The following is a 21,608-nucleotide window of genomic DNA, read 5'->3' on the forward strand; positions in this document are numbered from 1 at the left end:
CAAGCAGTCACTACTGAACCATTGGGACAGTTATAATATTTAAGCATTAACGTCCAACAATATAATTATTGTAATGGACATCATAAATAAATGCGCAAAACGTATTTGTAATGGTTGTCATTTGAGGGGCCATTTAGAATAGAAATAACACATTTTGTGTCAGATTCGATCTTAAGATGTAGAAGTGGATAACGTATATAGCCTATGTTAATAAATATGGAATGATTGTAGTGCTCTTTCATTCATTCTCAGTATATTCCGCTGCAGATTTTCTTTTCGTCCTAAAGTTTTGAGTTGCAATTATTTGGGTGGTGCGTTTGATGGGTTTCACGCGCCACCGCGCTCCAGGCTGTCCGATAAGTAATCTCCCCTCGCGCTCCCCGAAACCATTGGTTTTACGTAGATTTCAGATAGTTCGGAGATAAGAGTGTTTCGTCAGTGTTGGTCTCGCTCTCATTCATGCAGAGACTTGGGGGAGGTTTTGCTCAAATCTGCCATTGCCAAAGAGTGCGCTGTGGTCCTCTGATTCTGAAGGCGCACTAGTGCATTCTTTGTCTTGATGGGTGGCTGTCCTAGAAATATGTATTTTTACTTTGAAATCATAATGGTGTTTTGAAAAAGTGCTTTAGTAGCCAAGAAAAAATAAATAAAAAGGTTCGATTAAAAGCTAGATAGAATGAGCTGAATAGACACTGACAGAAGTCGAGATCACATGAGGAGGTAACCACAGCAACAGTGCGCTGCTTGAGCGTTTTCTGTTATGAACAGTATGGGACTGACAATAAAATAAAATAAAAACATTAGAACCGGCATTATCTCTTTATTTATAAATGTACACACCACAAATCTATCTAAATCTAACTAAACTAAATCAATCTACATTATTTAAAAAATAAAAAACATGATTAGCTAGTTTACTAGTTTACACTTAATATTATGTTGTTGTAGGAGGTTCCATGTTTTTTTTTTTGTTTTTTTTTCTCTATCTAAGCAGAGGTTGATAAACTTGGGGTCATGTTAACTCCAGATGATAAGGCAGTAAGCAGGTCAGTGAGGAGCCGAAGGAAAGAATGTCATGCTTAAAACATGTCACTTTGAAGATATACATGCACCACCTCATAATCTAAGGTCATGGTTCTGGTCAGCATAATGGACTCACATAAGTAAAGAGCCTTGAAACTCATACACACATTCTAAAACACTCTACATGGCTCCAAATCCATTGAAACTTTTATATAAAAGCATTCTTGAAGTGTAGGCAGGTTTTCAGTCACAAATCTAATTTATTGCCTCCTGAGAACTGTCTGGTTGCTTAGTTTTAGTCTTTAAAGGTAAATAAGTTGGTATGTAAGAAGCCCTCTGTGGTATTAGAAGAGGGTCTTTCTTTCTTCACGACTTTAAGTAATCTTTTGATCATAGATGAAATGGATAGGGTGACATATCATTAAGCGTATCTAATCATCTGACCTGAGATCAGCCTTGCGTTGCACAAAGTGTCCAGTCACCAGACCTGGCCAAGCTGGCTCTAGGTCAGTGATAGCTAATGCTTAAATCTGTCAGAAAGTCCAAGACAGGCATAAATGGACCCATCTGGCAAAGTGTGCGTAGGTGGCTGGGATAGTGGTGTTGAGTGACTGTGAGAATGGTGTAACCCTACGATGATCATGATCCCCCGTGTTTGTGACCAGATGGAGGGGGTCTTCTCATTTTCAGAGCTACCTGACTCTCACTCTCTACCCCCATATGTCTGTATAAGGCCATGCCAAAATATGATATGCGTGATCCTCAACAAATGATGTATGACTGCTCTTGATCTGCAGATTTAAAGTGTATGTGTGGAAAGATGAAAGATAAAGAGCTTAGTGTCTTGGAGGGAGTTTAGCGAGTAGGACATCAGGTCACATGAATCGTTGATAAAATTCCTTCTAGCTCTGCTCAAAGACAGATATTGATGTTTGTGTGCTGTTCATTTGAAACAGGGACTCTTTAACTAGAATAGCACAGCTTCAAAAAGCCTTAAAAAGGAACCCACATACACTTGAAACCAGGCTATGACATTTCATTTGGGTTCACTCTAAAAATGTATTGCCATTGATAGTGAAGAACATTTAACATCCACGGCACCTGTCCATTACACAAAAGGTTCTTTACAGTGGAAAAGAGCTCTTTGTGTTAAAATGCTCTTCACATTAAGGAAAAATGGTTATTTTAAGAACTGACCACTTAAAGGTTATTGGGGAACCCAAAATGTTTCTGCTATGGCATTGCTGCGTAAACCCCCTTTTGGAAACTTTATCTTTAAGAGTGTTGGTTTCTGGTTCCATAGTAGAGAAGTCTGTCAGCACAAACTTTCTTAAGCACACACATGCATTCATACACACAGGTTCCACCTCCTCCCTCCCATGCTGAGGAACCATCGGCCAGCGATTGTGAGAACTTCCTGTGACAGGAAAAAGAGGACGAGGAGGAGAGAGAAGAGAGGAGGAAGAAGAAAGGGAGGAGGAAGGGTAATTTTAGAAGCGGCCAAAAAAGGTCCAGCTAGCAGGAATTCAACTTTAGCCGGGTTCATAGGACATTATCCCAAGAGATTACGTCTGTCTGTCTTTCTCCGGGTCTGGAGGCTGTAGTTTGCCTCTTTGTCTTCTGTCTTGTCTGTCTCTTTTTTCCTCCTCTCTCATCAACATATATCAAAACTTTCATTCACTAGATAAAAACGGAAGCATTAGGTGGAGGGAATATTGTATGCTTTGATGAAAGGAGAATGCACAAAGGCACATGTTTCTGTGACAGATACCGCCTAGACATCCTGTGTGCTTGAATTGGGACACCGTGGCGTTGAAGAGGTCGCAGGTCATGCATCCACTAGGTGGCTGGCACCAAGATATGAAACAGATGGATTGTAGATTAAGGCTGATGAAGAGAGAGGAAAAGAGATAGGAGGGGGCGGTGATGACTGTTGGCTCCCTTTTATCTGCACTGTTTTAAAACACTAAATCAAAACTATTTGATGAAAGAACATGATTTTCAGAGAAAATTATGGGAAGGAAAAAGCATCCAATTCAGCAAGATTTTTGTTATACCATAATCTTCCAACAGCGTTTTTAATGGATTATATTATTTTACTCCAGTAAATATTGTGTAAGATAAGTGTTCATGTCAATTCATGAAATTTCTTTGTATTTGTATATATATATATATCGGCATTATATTGACCATCGCCCTTCACGAGTTCTAGATTTAACCATCAGCAACTCGGCCCTGAACGGTCAACCACTAGGCTACTTTAACTTGGATTCTTGATTATGTCATTTTTTTTTTTCATCACTATTTATATGTTATTAAACTGTTGCTAAACCAATTCAAATGACCCATAACCTGCATAACACTTCACATCTATGAAATAATGGCATGTAGACCTTACTTTTTTATTTTTTTTATTTTTCTTGGCTCGGAATTCTGTGCGTCATATTAAGAGGAAAAAATGTTAGAACATCCAACTCTGTGAAGTAATACTGACGTCAGTCTGGCTCTCAACACAATGTTAGTTCAGTTGCTCAATCTGATGTGTTTGTATCTGAAATATAGTTTCCTTTAAATATAAATGCATCTTCTTTACAATCAAGAAAGAATCAAAGGCTGTTTACTTTACTGGGGAGGTTCAACCTATTTCTCATTTTCTGAGGTCGAACGTTCGACATTCCATGTGTGTGTTACAGGATGTAAGGCATTCTCTGTGTTTGTGTTGGCGCTGAAGGCCTCCATTATCTGGCCTTGAACAAAAGGAGGTGTGTCCTCCAAAGTGACCATGGCAACTGTGGAATGAGCCACTCTTATTGGCTTCCCGTCGGCCTCGGAAAGGCAAGGGAAGTGTGGTCGCCGCCTGGCGTGGGGATCCGCACAGACTTGCGGGGAGAGCACAGGATGCGACGTGCGTACACAAACAAAAAAACTCTAAGCTTGCATCCCATAATCGAAAATTAAGAGTGGATGTGTGTAATGCTTTGAGTGCTGAGGTGGCGAAAAAACAGTGTGTCAACAGCCTGTGCTCATCTACGTGACATCCATTAGTGTGAGAGAGTGTGAAACAACTTCTCAAGTGTGTTTATACTTATCTATCTTCATAAAGACAGCATGTTTGAGTGTGTTTTGGGTGTACAGCTGTGATGAATGTCTCCTGTACTGCGCTTAGTGAGTTTACCCATAGGAAAGAAAAGTCTCAAATCAGATCTCTTTAATATCTCAATTGTTTCTTATATAGATTAAACGAAGAGTGTTTCATAAGGTGCAGTCACATTAGCAAATGTCAGCAGAATTTTGCTGGCAAAAACATGTATTGTCCACTGTCAGTATAGAGTAAAGATGTATAAAGCACTTCTCACACAGAAGTCACTTTCAAACCAAGCAGCTTTCTGTTGGTGAACGCAGTGAACTCAAGTGATCATCTTATGCACAAGCAATTTCTGTGTGGTGAACTGTTTTCACCCTCACGCGAAGCTCCTGATCATATGGAATCCAATGGGATTGACTTGACTTTGCCCACACAATTTCGCTGAGCAATGATAAATGTTACTGTAACTTTAGACCAGTGTTTCCAACCCTGTACCTGGAGGGACTGCAACAGAACACATTTTGGATGTTTCCCCTATCTGGCCTATCCATTTCAGGTCTTGGAGTCTCTACTAATGAGCTGATAAGTTGATTCAGATGTATTTGAGTAGAAAGAGTTTGAAAATGTGTAGTGTTGGGATGCCTTCAGGGACATGGATGGGAAACACTGTCTTAGACAGTTCTCCTGAGAAAAGACCCCAGTAATCTCATATGTCTCTGCATGATTTTTTGTGATGCCATCTCAGTTAAGAAAGCCTTATTTACCGTTGGTGTCAGACAGGCACCTGTGTGATAGCGGCCCATTGTGACCAGGCGGGGGTCGGGGGGTGGGCACCTTGCTGATGAAAGGAAAAGTCAGTCTGTGAGACACTGCTGTGGAGCCTGTGTGTGTTTGTGTGTCTCTTCATCATTTACATTTAAATGCATACAGTCCTCTAACATTCTTGCAGCTGGATGTTCTTAAGTGGTGCCTAGCCAGTGCAAACACACACATATCTATACACACACTTACACAGGAAGCCACGGCGCTCATTACAGACCATACCAGAAAAGTATGTCATTATTTTAAGTGTAGGAAATTCTTCAAAGTTCACGAACTCCTAAAAAGCGCTTTCGGGCAAAATTCTGTCAGTTGCTTGAAAGGAGTCCCGCCATATGCATGTGGATTCTTGAGATTCGAGATTCAGTTGCATGTGTGCAGTTATTTTCGCATTGCCATTCTTGATGTCAAAGCACGTTTTGAAATACTCCTCTCTCCTGCTTTATTCTTCTCTCCCCGCCGGCAGAGGACCTCCCTTATCGCGTGCCTTTGTTGTTGTCATGCGTGCCGTCACTCTCACGCTCGTTCGAGTGGGGAGTCACGTATCCCCGCTAGTAGAGACAGAGTCTGTGTCCTTTCCTCTGGGCAAAGTCGGCAGTGTCTTTTTACACACGTCTTTCTCTCACGTCTCTTTTCCTTTGCCCCTCCTAATCCCTGGCCTTTTTTTCTTTCGGTTGAAATGATGGGGAACCTATCTCAGGTGGTCTTTCAATTTTGCACGGCATCTTTGCAGTCATTGCAATTACAATAATTGGAATTTTAGAGTCTGGAATGTGCGCAATTAGCCGTCGAGAAAAGCAAGAGGTCCCTCTCTGCTGATTACAACCTATTGTGAGCTGTGATTGTGTAGATTGTGCTTGTGATAGACCACAGCATGGCCAGCACAGAGACGCATTAGCTGTGTTAAACCTTTAGAGGGTGCTAAAGTAGAACTATGTCTGTGTAGAGGTCTTTGTAGAACTTTTACACAAATACAAAAGAGTTTAGATGCTTTTTATCCCCCCCAAAAAAAGTCCATTAACCACAGTGATAATCCCCCTGGAGCAGCCTGAGGTTAAGTGCCTTGCTCAAGGGCACAATGGTTATCAGGAATGATTGCGATCTCAGTAACTCGCCAGTTCCTGCGTCATGCCTGCTTGAGTTTAGTTCAGCAATCTTTGAGATCCTTATCTGCCCATTCACCATCACATAGTCCGATAAACACACACACACACACACACACACGCACAAAAACTTGACATTAACTTTCTGGGACTATTGAAGAGCTTTCAAACACTGGTTTTGTAATTTTATACCCCATCTTGATTTAATATATGCATTTTTAAGCAAGTATTTACATGGTGCGAGTGTTGCTAGGAAAAATATCGTCTCTAGTGACAGAATCGCAGTTAAGCTCCTAATTCTGGCACCTCACTGTGTGAAACAGGCCTCCAGAAGGAGTCAAGGTGCTTTCAGTGGTGTTTGCCATTTGGCATGTGGTATCTAAAGGGCCGTTCACAGTTAATGGACAGGGATGTGGCACTTCTCCGCCGCCTCAACAACAGTTCTGACTGCTTTGGACGGCCAATTAGCAGTGCTGTCTCAAACATTACACAATAGCGCCAAGTTGAAAAGTCAAGATAACCAGCACTCAGCGAGAGTCTTTCCTTTCAAAAGATTTGGTTATGAATGCTTCTTCATTATGTTTCTGCTTAATGTTTTCATGAATTTTAAATGTCAATCTCTTTCTCTCTCTTACAGAAATAGAGGCGAAGGAGGCATGTACATGGCTGAGGGCTGCAGGTTTTCCACAGTATGCTCAGCTTTATGAAGGTGGGACCCTTGACTTTCCAACATCACCCATTCCTGACTAAAAGACATTGCGTTACAGTGGCCAGTTAGCATGCATTTGTCTAAAATTGTGGTTTTGGTTAGAGACATTGACTAGTGTTTAGTGCACATGCTCATCATGCCATTTCCCATTCCAGTTCCCCCATCTTCTCCCTATCATTTCCTATCCTCCCAATAAAGTTGCAAAAGGCTAAATAGGTCCAGTGATGTCTTAATCATCATAATATTCTTCTTTGAGTGGGAATTTTTACTCTGTAAAATTGAAAATTGCATCACAATTTACCGTTGACTTCAGCACTCCAAAATGTTCTTGCTCATATAAAAAACAAAAAAAAAAACGTTTTTATTATTTTATTAATGAAAACCACTGTCATATACAACTCATACAGGAACATACATACAGTATGTCAGATAACGCCACAGCTCAGGTGTCCAACATCGCACACTTTTGACCTTCTGACTCCTGCCATTGTGCCATGAGAGAGGCATGTTATCGGTTTTAGAAATCTGAAGTGTGTGACCAACTGTCATGATTGCCCCACTATAGATAAGAGAGCCAGTACAGTAAGGAAAAGGTCTTCAGGAAGACAATAAAATAATTATATGTTATCACTTTCTCACTTGTACAGACTCACGTACATTCAAGTTGTTTGGTCTTGAAAAGTTGTAGAGTTTCCCAAAAAATTTGAATTAATGATAATTAAAAACTTATGTAATAACGACAGTCTGGGCTCTCTGAGGGTTGCTGAGCACCTATTGTGATTCCAACACCCCCTTCCTACACACACACACACCTCCCACTGTTGAGCGCTGCAGTATTGCAGCTGTGTTTGTTTGGCTGGCTAAGATGTACTTCCTCTACCTTTTCAACACTGGAGGAGGGGAGGTTTGTGTTTGTGTGTGTGTGTGTGTGTGTCTCTCTGTGTGTGTGTGTGTGTGTGTGTGTGTGTGTGTGTGTGTGTGTGTGTGTGTGTGTGTGTGTGTGTGTGTGTGTGTGTGTGTGTGTGTGTGTGCGTGTGTAGGGGGGGTAGAGAGCAGGCACACATTCCACTTGCTGCCAACACCCCCCTTACACACATACACTTCAGTCTGTTGATTGGGTCTCCATCCTTTTTATATTAAATGTGTTTTTAATTAATTTCTCTTTCTCTTTCAGATGGTCGGTTTCCAATTGAGATTTCATCAGTTACCAGAGATCATGACTTCTTGGATCAAGATGCTATAGAAGCCTTGTGCAGGTGAGACACTCATACACATACACAAAATAATCATTTTTCCCAAAGGATTATTTTGTCATATTTAGCTCATTTGTAGACACAGTTTTTTCCCAATTTATCCATTCCCATGGCTCTAAAACTGTTTATGATACAATGTTAAGACTAGAAAAAATCTAAACATTTTAATTTTAATCTAGACAAAAATCAATTTTAAACATGGTTTTCTTACTTTGTCAGGCTTTAATAATGAGCTGATTTTTATCATTTGCAGAGTTCAGTTCTATATATAAACTGAGTCATCTTAGAATAATTTAAAGAAAGAAAGAGAAAGTGCAGGACTTAGTGTCTTCACTCCAAGAATGGTCCATCAGAGACCAGCTGGAGCTCACAGACATCTGGAGGCCATTTTCTGGTGCCAGCCCCCCAATGCAGACAAACACACATTCCCCCCTAACTCAGGGTCACATGACACCAACCAGGTGGCTTCTGGGATAAGCTTTCCATCTCTTTTGTTGTATTGTTGTCGCCACTCCAGATTTCTACCTCCTTTTTTCTTTCTTCCTTTTTAATTCTCTGTCCGTCTGTCTTCCTCCTTAATCTGAAGTTTATCCCTCAGCAGCTCATTATCGGGCTTGGCTCCCACCTCTCTCATCCTCTTCTCATGTTTTTCTATCTCAGTCTGTATCTCTATCTCTTGCTTACCCCTCTCTGCCCCCTCCTCTCTTTCTGTCTCTGTCCACGGTTTTGACTCTGGCGAAATCTGTTTGTAGGCTAATGACTGGATTTAGCCTTTGTTTGCAACCCCATGGTTCTTTTCAAGGTATCTGCTTAAAAGACTGTCACAGTTTCACTCATTAATCTGTATGTGTGTGTGTATTGCAGGAGACTGAACACCCTAAACAAGTGCGCTCTTATGAGATTAGAGATCACCCCTCAAAGAAAGAGAGTAAGTGTCTTGTCAGAAATCCCTTTCTCTTTATTTTGTTAAATCATTTCACTTGCCACCCTCTTACTTTCTTTTGTCCAGTCAAAGATCCTAAATGTATGTAACTCATGTTTGCTTTTTGTGTCAGTTAATTATAAAGAATGTCTCAAGGGCAGTCTGAATGGCTTTTATGTCCAAATGAAGGGCTCTCCTTATGATTTCCTTTGCTCCTGTTTGTCATGTTTTCTCACCATACATCCTAAAAAACCCCTCCATACCGTAAAAGGAAGAAAATGCACAATCTGCCTTCGGTTGTTGGTCACTCTGTCAGTGTGGTTTAAGAGTGAGTGTGTATAGTCTAAAACTGCCCCATAGCAATGACTCAAACTACATGCAGGTCGAGAATGCAACAACAAACAATCCAACTATGCAATCACAACAGGGAGCTTAGGAAGATAACCGTCATGTCTGACTGCAGCTTCTTTTTCTGCTCTTAACATTTGTAAGTCTGAACAATGGCAGCCTTGTCAAGTGTGCGTCCTGTTAAGAAAGCTGATGACCCTTTAGTGTCATCTTGTGTTGATGGAGTCAGAGGTAGAGGTCAGGATATGACTTGAGGAAGTGATCTGCCCTTTTCAAACATACAAGCAGAAACCATCCCTGGAATGCATTGATCTGTTCAGGTGGCCTCTGTAGGGTCCTCCTCTGTTCCTCATCTTCCTGTCCATGCAGCTTATTTTAAAGTGAAAACAGTCTTTTTGAATTAATAGCGGATTTTCTGGTGGCCAGTGAAGGAACGTTGCACACCAGGTCTTCGTTCCTTCTGATCAAAGGCTTGCCCTCAGGGACTATAAAATAACAACCCAAGTTTTACGAACTTTCGTTGCCTCCATTATTATGAACCGTGAAGGAGACACCTCTGGATCCCGCGACCCCCTGTTAACCGGCCAACTAGTTTTGCTTTTGCTGATTAGTTAGGGCTCCAGGACTGTTGTAGTCTGATCTACAGCAAGTCTGTTCTACAGCTAAACTGAGATCCACTAACTCAACCAGGGGTGTTAACTTATCAACTAGTTCTATATTCCAGAATCCACTAAATGAACTCCTTAATCTCTCTTGGAAATGTCATAATTATTTAAGACTATTTTAACAGGTTTATTGATGATAGAGATCATGATTTGCAGGACACATACATGTAGCTCTAAAATATGTTCACCTCCCATCCAACCCCTTTGTCCAGGATTCACATCACAGGATACATGGTTCTTCAGGCTTGCTTGAAGTGATTGCATTGATGGGGGATGGGACCAGACATGCCCTCTCAGGCTGGGGTGTGAACCCTGAGAGCTGGCCTGGAATTTTGTGTCCACCACCCCCTTTCTTCCATCCCTACCACCCTTAGGGAGGAGATAGATTAACCCGAGTAAAGCAGAGAGGGGGAATGGTGGACATGTGACTGTGCTCTGACATGACTAAGCCCACCACAAGACAATCTTTTTCCTTTAGTGGACACTGGTTTCATGCATATGACACCTTATCAAGCCCAAGAGGCTTGTTAGAGTGAGCAAAATGATACCTCAAAAGAATTAAGGGAATAAATGAGACAATTGTGACACTAAATCACTTCCTGCAGTAAGAAAGGCTCTCTGATTTAGGTTCATAGTACTTGTCTTTACTTTTACAAATGTGACAATAACACTAATGTCATTAATGTTAAAGATTTGAATCTGTCGCTTTAACTCTCTTCCATATTATTTCAGAGTGAGGACTCTGATGAGGATGAGCCATGTGCCATAAGTGGCCGTTGGACTTTCCAGCGTGACAGCAAGCGTTGGTCTCGTCTGGACCAGCTGGACCTGGATGTATTCTCCCCTCCAGCTGGAGATACTGGCCCCTTCACTCCCTTCCTTTCCCAAGATGAGCGTTTTGCCAGAGGACCCCTTCTAAAGGAAGGAGTTAATGCTAGTGCTGAGAGCATTTTAACGGATCTTAGTGAGCAGCCAGAGGTGGGTTCTCTGCACAGCGCTGGTAGTGGAGGTCGAGGTGGGTCCCTGAGTACCACCGTACCATCCAGTCCTGCAACAACCATCTCCAATGTTAACACAGCCACCACAACCAGGGCGAGCTCAGTAGCTAGCGTTTGCTCCTCTGGAACGTCGGGCGCCAATGAAGACTCCCTGTCTGATGGGCTTCCATCGCCGCTGGAACGCGGTAGCTTTGCATTTGATCTAAAACCAAGTTTGATAAGTAGTGGCGCTGAAAAAAGCACACGTTCAAGAGCAAAGAGCTTCTTGAAGCGCATGGAAAGCTTGCGGCTACGCACCAGCAGCAATGCAGCCTCCAAGCGCAAGAAGAAGGGTGTAGCTGGGCAAGGCAGGCTTGAGATCAGTGGGCCAGTGCTGAAAGAGGGTCTTGACGAAGACAAACTGCGACGCCTCAACTGTGTGGACATTGCAACTCTGGATCGCAATGCAAACCGAAACATCTATTCAACGCAGACAAGCAGTGGGAGTGCAGGGAGTAGCCAGTCAGAGGCCAGCAGTGGGAGTGCTGTAAGTACTCCCAGTCCGGTCTCAAGAGCACGTAGTCACAGCACAGCAGCTGGGTCCACCAAGAGAGGTGGTATGTACCTGGAAGGCTTCGACCCATTTAATTTCGTTGTGCTGCAACCTTCGGTAGACCAAGAAGGAAAGCAGAACCACCAGACCCAAAGTAAGAGGATGGAGCCCAGCTCAACTGCCGAGAACAATCGACGCAACCGTCAGAGTTCAGGTAATAGACAGATGGAGGAAGAAGAGAGTCGAGAAGAGGAAGGAGGTGTAATCTTCTTTTATTTGCCTGAAGGCCACAAGCCTGGCACTTTTCCTAAAGCACTTGCGGATGGAGGATCCTATCGTAGTGGCGACAACAACTTAAGTCGGCGCCCACCCCGGAGGGGCTCTGCCACCTCACTAGACAGTCGATTGAGTGTCTATGATAATGTTCCTTTCTCAGAAGTGGGAGATGATGAAGACGAAGCAGAAGGAGAGGATGAGCCAAAACTTGAGGACGTGTTGGAGCGAGTCAGTGGCCTGCAGCAACTGGTCAATGCCTGGTCAGAAACAGGAACTGGGGAAGAAGAGGAGGATGAAGAGGAAGAGGAAGGGGATTCAGATTCAGCCCTTGATTCTGCATCTCCTTGTCCATCATCCCCACTGCAGAACCACTTAGAAGAGACAGAGAATGGCAGTGACCAGGACAGCACTGGAAACCCGCTAGCAGAAAGGGATGAGACACTCAGCTCACGTGAAAGATGTGACTCTGGTGTGGGAGCATCACTTACACGAGCCAACAGGTGAAACTCTTACACACACTGAGTAATCTATGAGACAGAGATTTCTTATGTTTTCTTGGCAGTTCTACCAAAACCAATCATGTAGTAATTTAGAGATTTGGCAAAACTCTATGGAAAACTATCATGGCAATAAAGCACGCTGAATTAAGGGAAAGGGAGGGAGAGAGCATGTCAGAACGGCTCTCCTTACATAACAAGGGACTTGAAGGATACAGAATCCTAGTGGAATGTACCACAGGAATTCTAACCCCCACCTGGTGATAGAGGCCTTGATTAATCTCTGTTATCTACAGCTGATCCTTTAGCTTGTGTTTATGTGTGTATACACAATATGTGTAAGTCAAGGTACTTTTTCGGTGTACTTGAGTTAATGTTGTGTTACCATAATAAATTCTGTGTGGTTTATGACTTGCAGTTTATAAACACTAATTTATATTTGTCTATAATGTCTATGTTTTGAACATTTTGTGATTGCTTGAGCTTGGTTAGGTGTAACTTTTGTGTGAATGTTTATGTTACAGACCTCAGAAACTGCGCTGGCCAAGTTTCCAGATCTCCCACAGGCCAAGTCTGTCGTCAAGAGTGCTACAAGTTGGATGTCAGTCAGTTTTGCAGATGAACCTCCTCCAGAAATACAGCCTGCTCAAACTTACTGCTCTACTGGAGAGATACACACCCACCAACAAGCTTGGCTTCAGCTGGTGAGGACAGATAAATATGAATACACATCATACATACACAATATCTATCTATCTATCTATCTATCTATCTATCTATCTATCTATCTATCTATCTATCTATCTATCTATCTATCTTTTTTCCGCTTTTCCCATCTCTTTTCCGCTTTTCCCTTTTCCCTGTTTTCCTTGATCATTGGGCTTTGGCATTGCTGTGGCTTTGCAGTTCGGTAAAACATATGTTCCTGTTATTAGTGTTCACTTACACACACTTGCACATCACCACATATAAAATAAGATATTTCAGTGTGTGAAACCACCATACATCATGATAGTGACAAACCTGCTATTCAGCACCTAAGAGACATACACACTTACAAATGCACAGATAAAAACAACCTGCCACTTGGATGTCCACACATATGTTTGTTCCATTATATCCCTTCTACTGCTCAGAGCCATTGTCTGCTGTCACAGTGTTTATCCTTTTGTCTGTAAAAGTGGAAACAGCTTTTAGTGCCAACCCCCCCCCCCCCCCCCCCCAGCTTCTAGATGTTTTCCCATTAAATACACAATTATCTACACACTTATACACTTGCAAACCAGCATCATGTTGACACATGCTGCTCATGTGTGCCTCTGAAGACTTGTGTAATATTGATGATTTTTTTTTTTTTTTAAATCTGCCTTTGTTTGGTATGAATGTACTATTATAGAGATATGACTTGACATTTATTGACATTTAAATTACTACTTTTAGTACTTGGTTATAAGCTTCTTTTATCAAGTATCTGTGTAGCACGATAAAACAGCACTTCACTGTTTGTAATGTCAGTTTGAATTTATATTTTTTTTGTGTGCTTTACAGGGCTGTTCCCAAGTTTATGAAGCGGATCAAGGTTCGAGACTATAAAGACAGGAGTGTGTTTGGTGTTCCACTGCAGGTGATAGTTCAAAGGAGCGGACAACCCCTGCCTCAGAGTATTCAGCAAGCCATGCGTTACCTACGGAGCCAATGCCTCGACCAGGTGAGAGATGACAGACGTGCACATATGCAAGTACGCACATGTCCAAACATATGCTTCAAAGCTTACAGAAAGTTTCACAAACACGTCATAGCATACCCAACTTTGGTTTATTCAGTGGTATATTCAGTCCTCTGTAGAAAAACAACAGTCTAAATATTTGTTATTAAAAAGCTGCAAAGAGAAAAGTAATGTCTGGTCAAGGTCATAACCTAGTTAAATGATCCCTATTTGAACAGCTGTTTAGTTGTATATCCCCTGTTGTGTTGCTACATGCAACAAGGCCATATTTAAGCACAAGACATCTGTTGTTTTCTCACCACATACTTGAGTTCAACACTCTCAGTCTAGGTTTGCATGTAGCAAAATATGCCTGAATGTCCTGGTTCCATATATCCACTAGTTACATATTACCACAGTTAGTCACATGGTTGAAATTCCTTTCCAAAGGTGTTTATGAGAAAGCAAGTGATCTATAGACTCTCTCTCTGGTGTCAGATAGGAAGACTACTTGGCAAGTTACATAATAGTTACAATTTTAGATATTTCCAGGCTTCATAACTTATGTTATATAAGAAGTGGTAGGGAGTTTTCCTAAAGATGTCTTTCCTGTATGTGGGAAACTCACAGTCACAGTGGTAATCCATCTATTTAGCTGTCAGTTTGAAAAAGAAAGAGAGCATTCAAATAAATAAGGGAAGATAATTTGAAGCGCCTGCACTTAAAGACATTTTGCATTTCAGTAGCAACTTCAAAACATAATTGGCCGTAATTGCAATTGCAAAGTGTTTTTTACAATTTACACCAAATGTCTAACCATTTTTCTTTACAGGTGGGGTTGTTTAGGAAATCAGGGGTGAAGTCACGTATCCAAGCCCTTCGCCAAATGAACGAATCATGTGGTGCTGGTGGGGGCGGAGTCAACTACGAGGGCCAATCAGCTTATGACGTGGCCGACATGCTAAAGCAGTATTTCCGCGACCTTCCGGAGCCTCTGCTTACCAGCAAACTGTCTGATACCTTTCTGCAAATATATCAATGTAAGAACATGCATAGAATTCACTTTCACTTTCTACATTGTTTTGTAGAAGACCACACACTTGCACTGACATATGCCTGAACAAAATGTACTCGCAAACATTGATATCTTCTTTTTTGAAGCAAGAACTCAAACATTAAAAGAACAAGGCATTTCATGTCCAGAGGGCAACTCACAACTACACAAAGACTGTACTATACTGTAGATGCTTGTTCTTGGATGGGTGAAGAAATCTAAACAAGTTCAGGAAATAGCTGTCAAATGACGTTTTGGCACCTATAAATCAGAATGTGAATCAGTGCCAGCACCAAGTTGTAACTCACAAGCGGTCTAGTGTGTACTTACCACAGCTATTTCACAGCACACAAACTCTCTAATATGTGTGTGTGCTCACCAGAAAAATATGAGAATCTTGAACAACTCCAAACACGTAGAGCAAGCCATCCATAAATTAGTCTGTTGATGATGTCACGGTACAAGCATACGAAATTGTGGTTTTGAGCCAAAACATTTTTTTCCATTAATTAATTTAATTTTATATTTATCAATGTTCCATTCAGAACATGTAACAAGAATATAATAGAATTTTATAGACTACTCTAATGTAAGGTCTGTCGGCCATGTGTCAAAAAATCACAGTAATTATTCCATTTGTAGTGAACAGAACATGATATTAAATTGATACTGTGATATTATAGTACTTTTTTCTTGCTTGGAAAGGCTCACAATAAGTAGCATTATAGCATTATAACCACTTATAGTGGTCTTTTACCCCAACCAAAATTACGAAGAAAACAACCAGCACAAATATGTCCTCTCAAACACTATAACTGACCCCAACCACAGGAGAGGTCTCAATCCCACACAGAAAAGCAAGGGTTTGTGTGTGCCTGTTTTGTGTTCACACAGGGTCTTTCATTCCCAAGGGTGGAAATAACAGACATCATCTGACGGACACTCACACACAATTCCATACATGACATTTCAGTTCAATCAATCCGTCCTTTGCTGTTCAAAAGCCGTTTTTTTTTTTTCAGTGGCATATTACAACACATTGCAGATATGCTGAATATAGAGATTGTGCGGTTTGAATGGGCTAGATTCTTCTGTCAGTCCAGTTGATTTATATTGTTGATTTCTGAAGTTTGAACACCCCTCCCTGATCAAGACTAACTCCCTTCCTTCCTTCCTTCTCTGAATGACATAATGAAAAAGGATAGTGTTGTGGGTGTATTGATTGTATTAACTATGTAGCTATTTTTAGATTAAAATGTGAATAAAGGGAACTCGCACTGCGTTGAATGACACTTTGGGGAACGCCTCAGGCATGACAGCTGTCTGAAATCCCTATCATATCACGGCAATATCATTGACCGGCGACAGCCGCTGACTCTCGAGAGAAGAGGTCCTACTCAGGTCCCGCTCATGCTGAAAAAAAAAAAATCGCCTTGAGAGGTGTGTAATCCTCTCAGACGATTTGGCGGCTGACGAGGGTGAGCTGCAGGTGGATGATGAAAGTTTTTCTATAAAAAAGAGAACGTAGTCCGGCAGTGAGTGGGTTGCTGGGTTCGGGCAGCTAGTGGCCCCTTGCTATCAGTTCAACTGGCCTTAGCAGGCAGCTTCTGAAGGCAAGCTTGCGCCCTGGCTCGACTAAAGTATTCATTCTCTGCTACTGGTTCTCTACCGGAACCTCTTTTTATCCTGCTTACAGCCTGGTTTGCCTACCCTCCCCTCACTGAGGGTCACTATGAGTACTCCTGGGTCTGGTCAGACGGTCGTAGGCCTCTCGTGAGGCCTCCTAGTTAGATCAGCCCTTAGGGCTTCTCAGACCTCCTCAGTGATTTGAAACTCAGACGCTGGGTAGATCTGTGGATCGAGCAGAGAAACTCCCCTCGCTGGCAAGGGTTGTAAGTGCTATGCTGAGTCTTGCTCTCCGGGATACCCCGTCTCTGAGATCTAAGCCGAGTGGTTAACTGTCAGCTTTGCAGTCCCTTGGGTTGGATGCCTTATCTAAAGGCAAGTGTCCAGAGGCTCTGTCTTTGGACAGACAGGAAGTTGGTCAGGCTGAAGTATCCAATGTAAGTGACGCCAGGTCAGGCCTTCCTAGTGGCATTTCGGGTGAGTATGTACTCCTGAATAGTGATTGGCTGGGGCTCCTTCGCGTTCCCTAGCCACATTCCCTAGAAGGGACCCCTTCGAAATTTGAAGCTGTGGTCCTAGGCCCTGTTCTCAGGGAATAAAGGTTACAGTCGTAACCTGAGACATTTTGATGATTAAGATGCAATTTGGTCAAACGGATCACAAGTAGATTAAAACTTGGTGTTTTAATTTGTCTCTTTTGTCCACTTTTAACCACTTCTGTCCTGATTTCTTCAAGGGGAGGCTCTATATATGGGCTTTTTTTCAGATCTTTGTGTTTGAAATCAGGAATGGTCAGAGAACATTGTGCTTGGTATGTTTTTTCGTCTTCAAACCAAACTTGGGTGTCCGGACAACAAATCTCGTCTGGCTAGCACGCTTTCCATATTTTTTACATATTAGGTCAGTAGGCGGTGTTTTGCCGCTACTTGAACACATTCGACCACATGAGCGTTTATACTACAAAAGTAATCCATTCGAATGCGTTTTCGACCACCTCTGGAAGTGGTCGAAAGTGGACAATCTCAAAACATTCCATTTACGCCTGTATTTAGCATCTTCCACTTGTGATCCGATCGACCAAATATACACTGTGTTCGGAGTAAACTAATGAAACAACTCTGTCATTTTCAGACGTTCCCAAAGAGCAGCGTCTGCAGGCAGTGAGGGCCGCCGTGTTGCTTTTACCGGACGAGAACCGCGAGGCTCTGCAGACTTTGTTGTGCTTCCTGAGTGATGTAACAGCCAGCGTGGGTGAAAACCAGATGACCTGCACTAACCTGGCTGTGTGTTTGGCACCCTCTCTTTTCCACCTCAACACACTGCGGAGAGAGAGCTCCTCACCCAGGTGTGTGTGTGTGTGTGTAGCCTGTTAACAGACTTCACATAGATCTGCTCATCTTTTTAATTGCAAACTGCATATTTGGCATGCAACTACTTCAAACCCTTAAACCATACAATTATACTCCATCTCGCTTGAAAAAACGCCCTACAAAAACAGGAAACTAGGGAAGAATAGGTTAAAAAAAGAGAGATGACTTACGTAAGGCTTTGAATGCCTGCTGCACTTAAAAATGTAGCATTAAATTTTAGCTGTCACACCCAGATTAGATAAGTGCTTTCATCAAACATCATCTTTACTTTACCCGGATATTCCTTTTAATGTGTTTTCCTTATCACAGGGTCATGAACAGAAAGAACACCTTGGGAAAACCAGACCAAAGGGACTTGAACGAGAACCTGGCGGCCACACATGGCTTAGCACATATGATACAGGAGTGCAGAAAACTCTTCCTGGTGAGCATGACTTTATCTCTGAGTGCATTTTGTCCAAAAGAAACACACAAACACATATGTTTAAAAAAAAAAGCAGACAAAACTTTCATCTCTCACGCATATCAATGTTATCAAAGCCGTGTCAGTAACAGTTTAAAACTGGTGGTCTTATCACTCCGCACCAGATGTGTCTCTCTGTCATATGCTGTGATGTCGTTTAACGTGCAGACGTTCACGCTACAGCATTTCAACACATCTGCTACCAAAACAGCATCCAAAAACCCCTGAGTTTATTTAAGTTAAGATTAATGCAGATGTTATGCAATGACCAATCCTTCCTAATTGCCCATACAAACACTTATAAATGCATACAGAATAAGCACCCATGGTTACAGCTAGTGTTGTTTTTCTATCAGTGGGAATTGTAGAAAACTTTAAGTAAATATATAGCTAACCCCTGGCCACAGACAGCAGGTTTTTAGCAAATATTGCAACGTACACATACATAGACAGACACTTTCCATTTTAGTACCTATTTAGAGGTCAGGAAGGAAGTTCTTAACTGGATAAGTTGAAAAACATAAGAAATTAAATTTTGCATCCGAATGAAATGAAGTCCACAAAGCAGCATTGTCTTGTAATGTTCACCTACACACTTGCTCAATTGTTAAACCATGTGCCAGTGTTTTTCCTGAGCAGATCATAACAAACTCCATTATTAAGTTAAGCTGATTATGTGGAGCCTTTTACATTAGAAAATAACTCAATTTCGGGCTATTAGCAAAAGTTATTTTCTTCTTAATGGGCTATTTATAGAGAGCGAATAATTCAGAATGAGTAACAGAAAGATAGCATCTTGTATTAAAGGTCTTCCGCCCCTAAATCTGATGAGGAAGGTCTGGCCGTGCTCGTAATGCTTTTTGCTGTACGCAGATAACGAGTTTATCTCAACAAAACGCTGGAAAAGGACAAGAACCATGAAATGATAAACATCACCAGTCAGGCAGGAAAAGGACAGAGAGCAGGATAGGACACGCACAAAAACACACACAAAGGGCAGAACGCTGGACAACACACACACAAACAGGATGAGCCACTTCCAGTTACAAATGAATCACTCTTGTCACTTCTCTTCCCTTCACATTCACATATTTTAGACTGACAAAACTAGTATACTCCACTGTGAAAAAAGATTTTTATTAAACATAGATTAATATAGTACGTTTTACAAGAAAATATTTAAAATTTCCGTTTCTTTGTGATTGTTTGTTAAATTTACTTATTTCTGAGTTAAAATTGTTTTTTTCACTGTACAACCATTATCATGGTTTGTCATTAGTAATGTAAAATTGAGCTTACAATGTTCACTCTCCGCTGGTTGCTCACATAGGTGAAGTTAATGTTAATGTTGATTTGCATGTTGTGAACTAGTCATGAGTTTCTCTTTTAATTATTTTTTTTCTCTATAATACATCCCTGCTGAAAAGACTAGCTTGTATATGTTGTCTTTTGTTAGCTGGACCCTAAAATGGGTCGCTGGTGTGCTGGTTTCAACATCGGGCCGTTGACTATCTTAACTACCATGATGTGTTTCATCACAAAGATCATGCTGATCTCAGATTTGCTGGTGAACATTATGGTTATGCTGGCCTAACAGCACCAAACCAGCCTGGACCAGCATGAAAAAGCCTGGATTGCTTTCAGGGATTTATTAGTTTATTAATACCTTCTTTTTCTTTCAGATCCCAGAAGAGATGTCACGCTGTAGGAACTCGTACGTGGAGCAGGGCTTGAGTCCCATGCGGATGGAGGTGTTGGTGGAAGACTGTGGGTCCTGTAGCTACCAAAGTCTGCTCAAAGACAGTATTGATGCCCTGCTTAAAGAAGCCAAGGACAAATTCAAAGGTTATGACAGCTGCTCGACTCCAGAGAACGCCGAGCTTGCATATAAAAAGGTAAGGGAACTTTATAAATGCACACCCTTTTCGAGTCACATTTCATGTTCAAGCTCCCTTCCTTCCTTTGCTCATTTTCTTGCTTGTGCCTAATGGAAAAGCTGTCTTGTTTTCCCTTACATCACCTTTTTCATGTGAAAGTGTCTTTTCCCAGCTCTGTTTTGGCCTAGAGCCCACCATGACATCAGTTTGTCGGTTGTTCTAGCACTTCACACCAACCAAAATACACTTGTGTTCATCACAGTTTTCACTCAGCCTAGTTCCCTTGTCTTTGGGCATTATTTGATGTACCCATAAAGCAGGGATATCCAAACCTGCTCCTGAAGGACCACTAACCTACAGAGTTTAGCTCAAATCCTAATTAAATACATGTTGAACCAGTTAAACAAGTTCTTCAGGATAAGTAGAAACTTCCAGGCAAGTTCTGCAGGACATTGACTCTCCAGGAGTGAGATTGGACACCCCCGCAATGAATCAGTGTAGAATCGTCTGAGCTACCTATAGAATTGCACGTTTTTGGATGAAATCACAATTAGGATTAATATCATACGAGTTAAGTACTATTGTGCTGGAACTGTTAGTGACCGCATAGCATCATCTTTCACGACAGGTTCAGGACGGGTCGTCTTTACGGCAGTGGAAAGTGTGCGTGGACGTGCCTGCGCCGGCTGAGGACTTGTTGCAGCGGATTCTGCGGGAACAGGAACACTGGGATGAGGACCTGTTAGAGTGCAGGACTGTGGAGGCACTAGAGCATAACACAGAAGTCTATCAGTACGTCAGGAACTCCATGGCGCCCCATCCGCCAAGAGATCATGTGGTGCTCAGGTGATTAGAAACACAACGTTTTTCATGCTACAATTATAATTGAAATTAGAATCCGAAGATTTCTTTTGTGTTCATAAAAATCCTAAGTATTTTTTTTTTTCCAGGTCGTGGGTGACAGACTTGCCCAAGGGAGTGTGTGCTTTGGTTTGTGTGTCGGTGGATCATGAGAGTGCAGCGGCGCTGGGTGTTCGTGCTAACGTTCTGACCTCTCGCTATTACATCGAACCCTGCGGATCCAACAAGAGCCGTCTCACACACATTTCCAGAATAGACTACAGGTGAGGAAAGGAACTCCATTATCTCCTTGGAACAAAAAAAAATATATATATATATATATTTTTTTTTTACTCCATTTTTAATGAATTATTAGAATGAGGTAGAATTTTGTGTAAATCCTAACAATTTATAAAATGTAATATTTAAAGAAGTAATAATGA

At 41.7% G+C, this 21,608-nt stretch overlaps 1 protein-coding gene across 5 annotated transcripts in view; it reads left to right on the forward strand.

Annotated features, from left to right (window-relative positions):
* The window catches only part of dlc1 (DLC1 Rho GTPase activating protein), a 117,567-nt gene that overhangs the window by 93,872 nt on the left and 2,087 nt on the right, over positions 1–21,608 (forward strand). For all 5 annotated transcript variants that reach the window (XM_084104180.1, XM_084104181.1, XM_084104182.1 and 2 more), the window contains 12 exons: positions 6,668–6,739; positions 7,914–7,995; positions 8,857–8,920; positions 10,660–12,233; positions 12,755–12,934; positions 13,779–13,938; positions 14,768–14,975; positions 17,747–17,960; positions 18,295–18,409; positions 20,131–20,343; positions 20,954–21,171; positions 21,276–21,449. In XM_084104180.1, coding sequence (XP_083960306.1) covers positions 6,668–6,739; positions 7,914–7,995; positions 8,857–8,920; positions 10,660–12,233; positions 12,755–12,934; positions 13,779–13,938; positions 14,768–14,975; positions 17,747–17,960; positions 18,295–18,409; positions 20,131–20,343; positions 20,954–21,171; positions 21,276–21,449 — 3,274 coding nt within the window. The remainder of the gene's footprint in view (positions 1–6,667; positions 6,740–7,913; positions 7,996–8,856; positions 8,921–10,659; positions 12,234–12,754; positions 12,935–13,778; positions 13,939–14,767; positions 14,976–17,746; positions 17,961–18,294; positions 18,410–20,130; positions 20,344–20,953; positions 21,172–21,275; positions 21,450–21,608) is intronic.

Source organism: Abramis brama (assembly GCF_963993115.1).
Source record: "Abramis brama genome assembly, chromosome: 2".
Lineage (NCBI taxonomy): Eukaryota > Metazoa > Chordata > Actinopteri > Cypriniformes > Leuciscidae > Abramis > Abramis brama.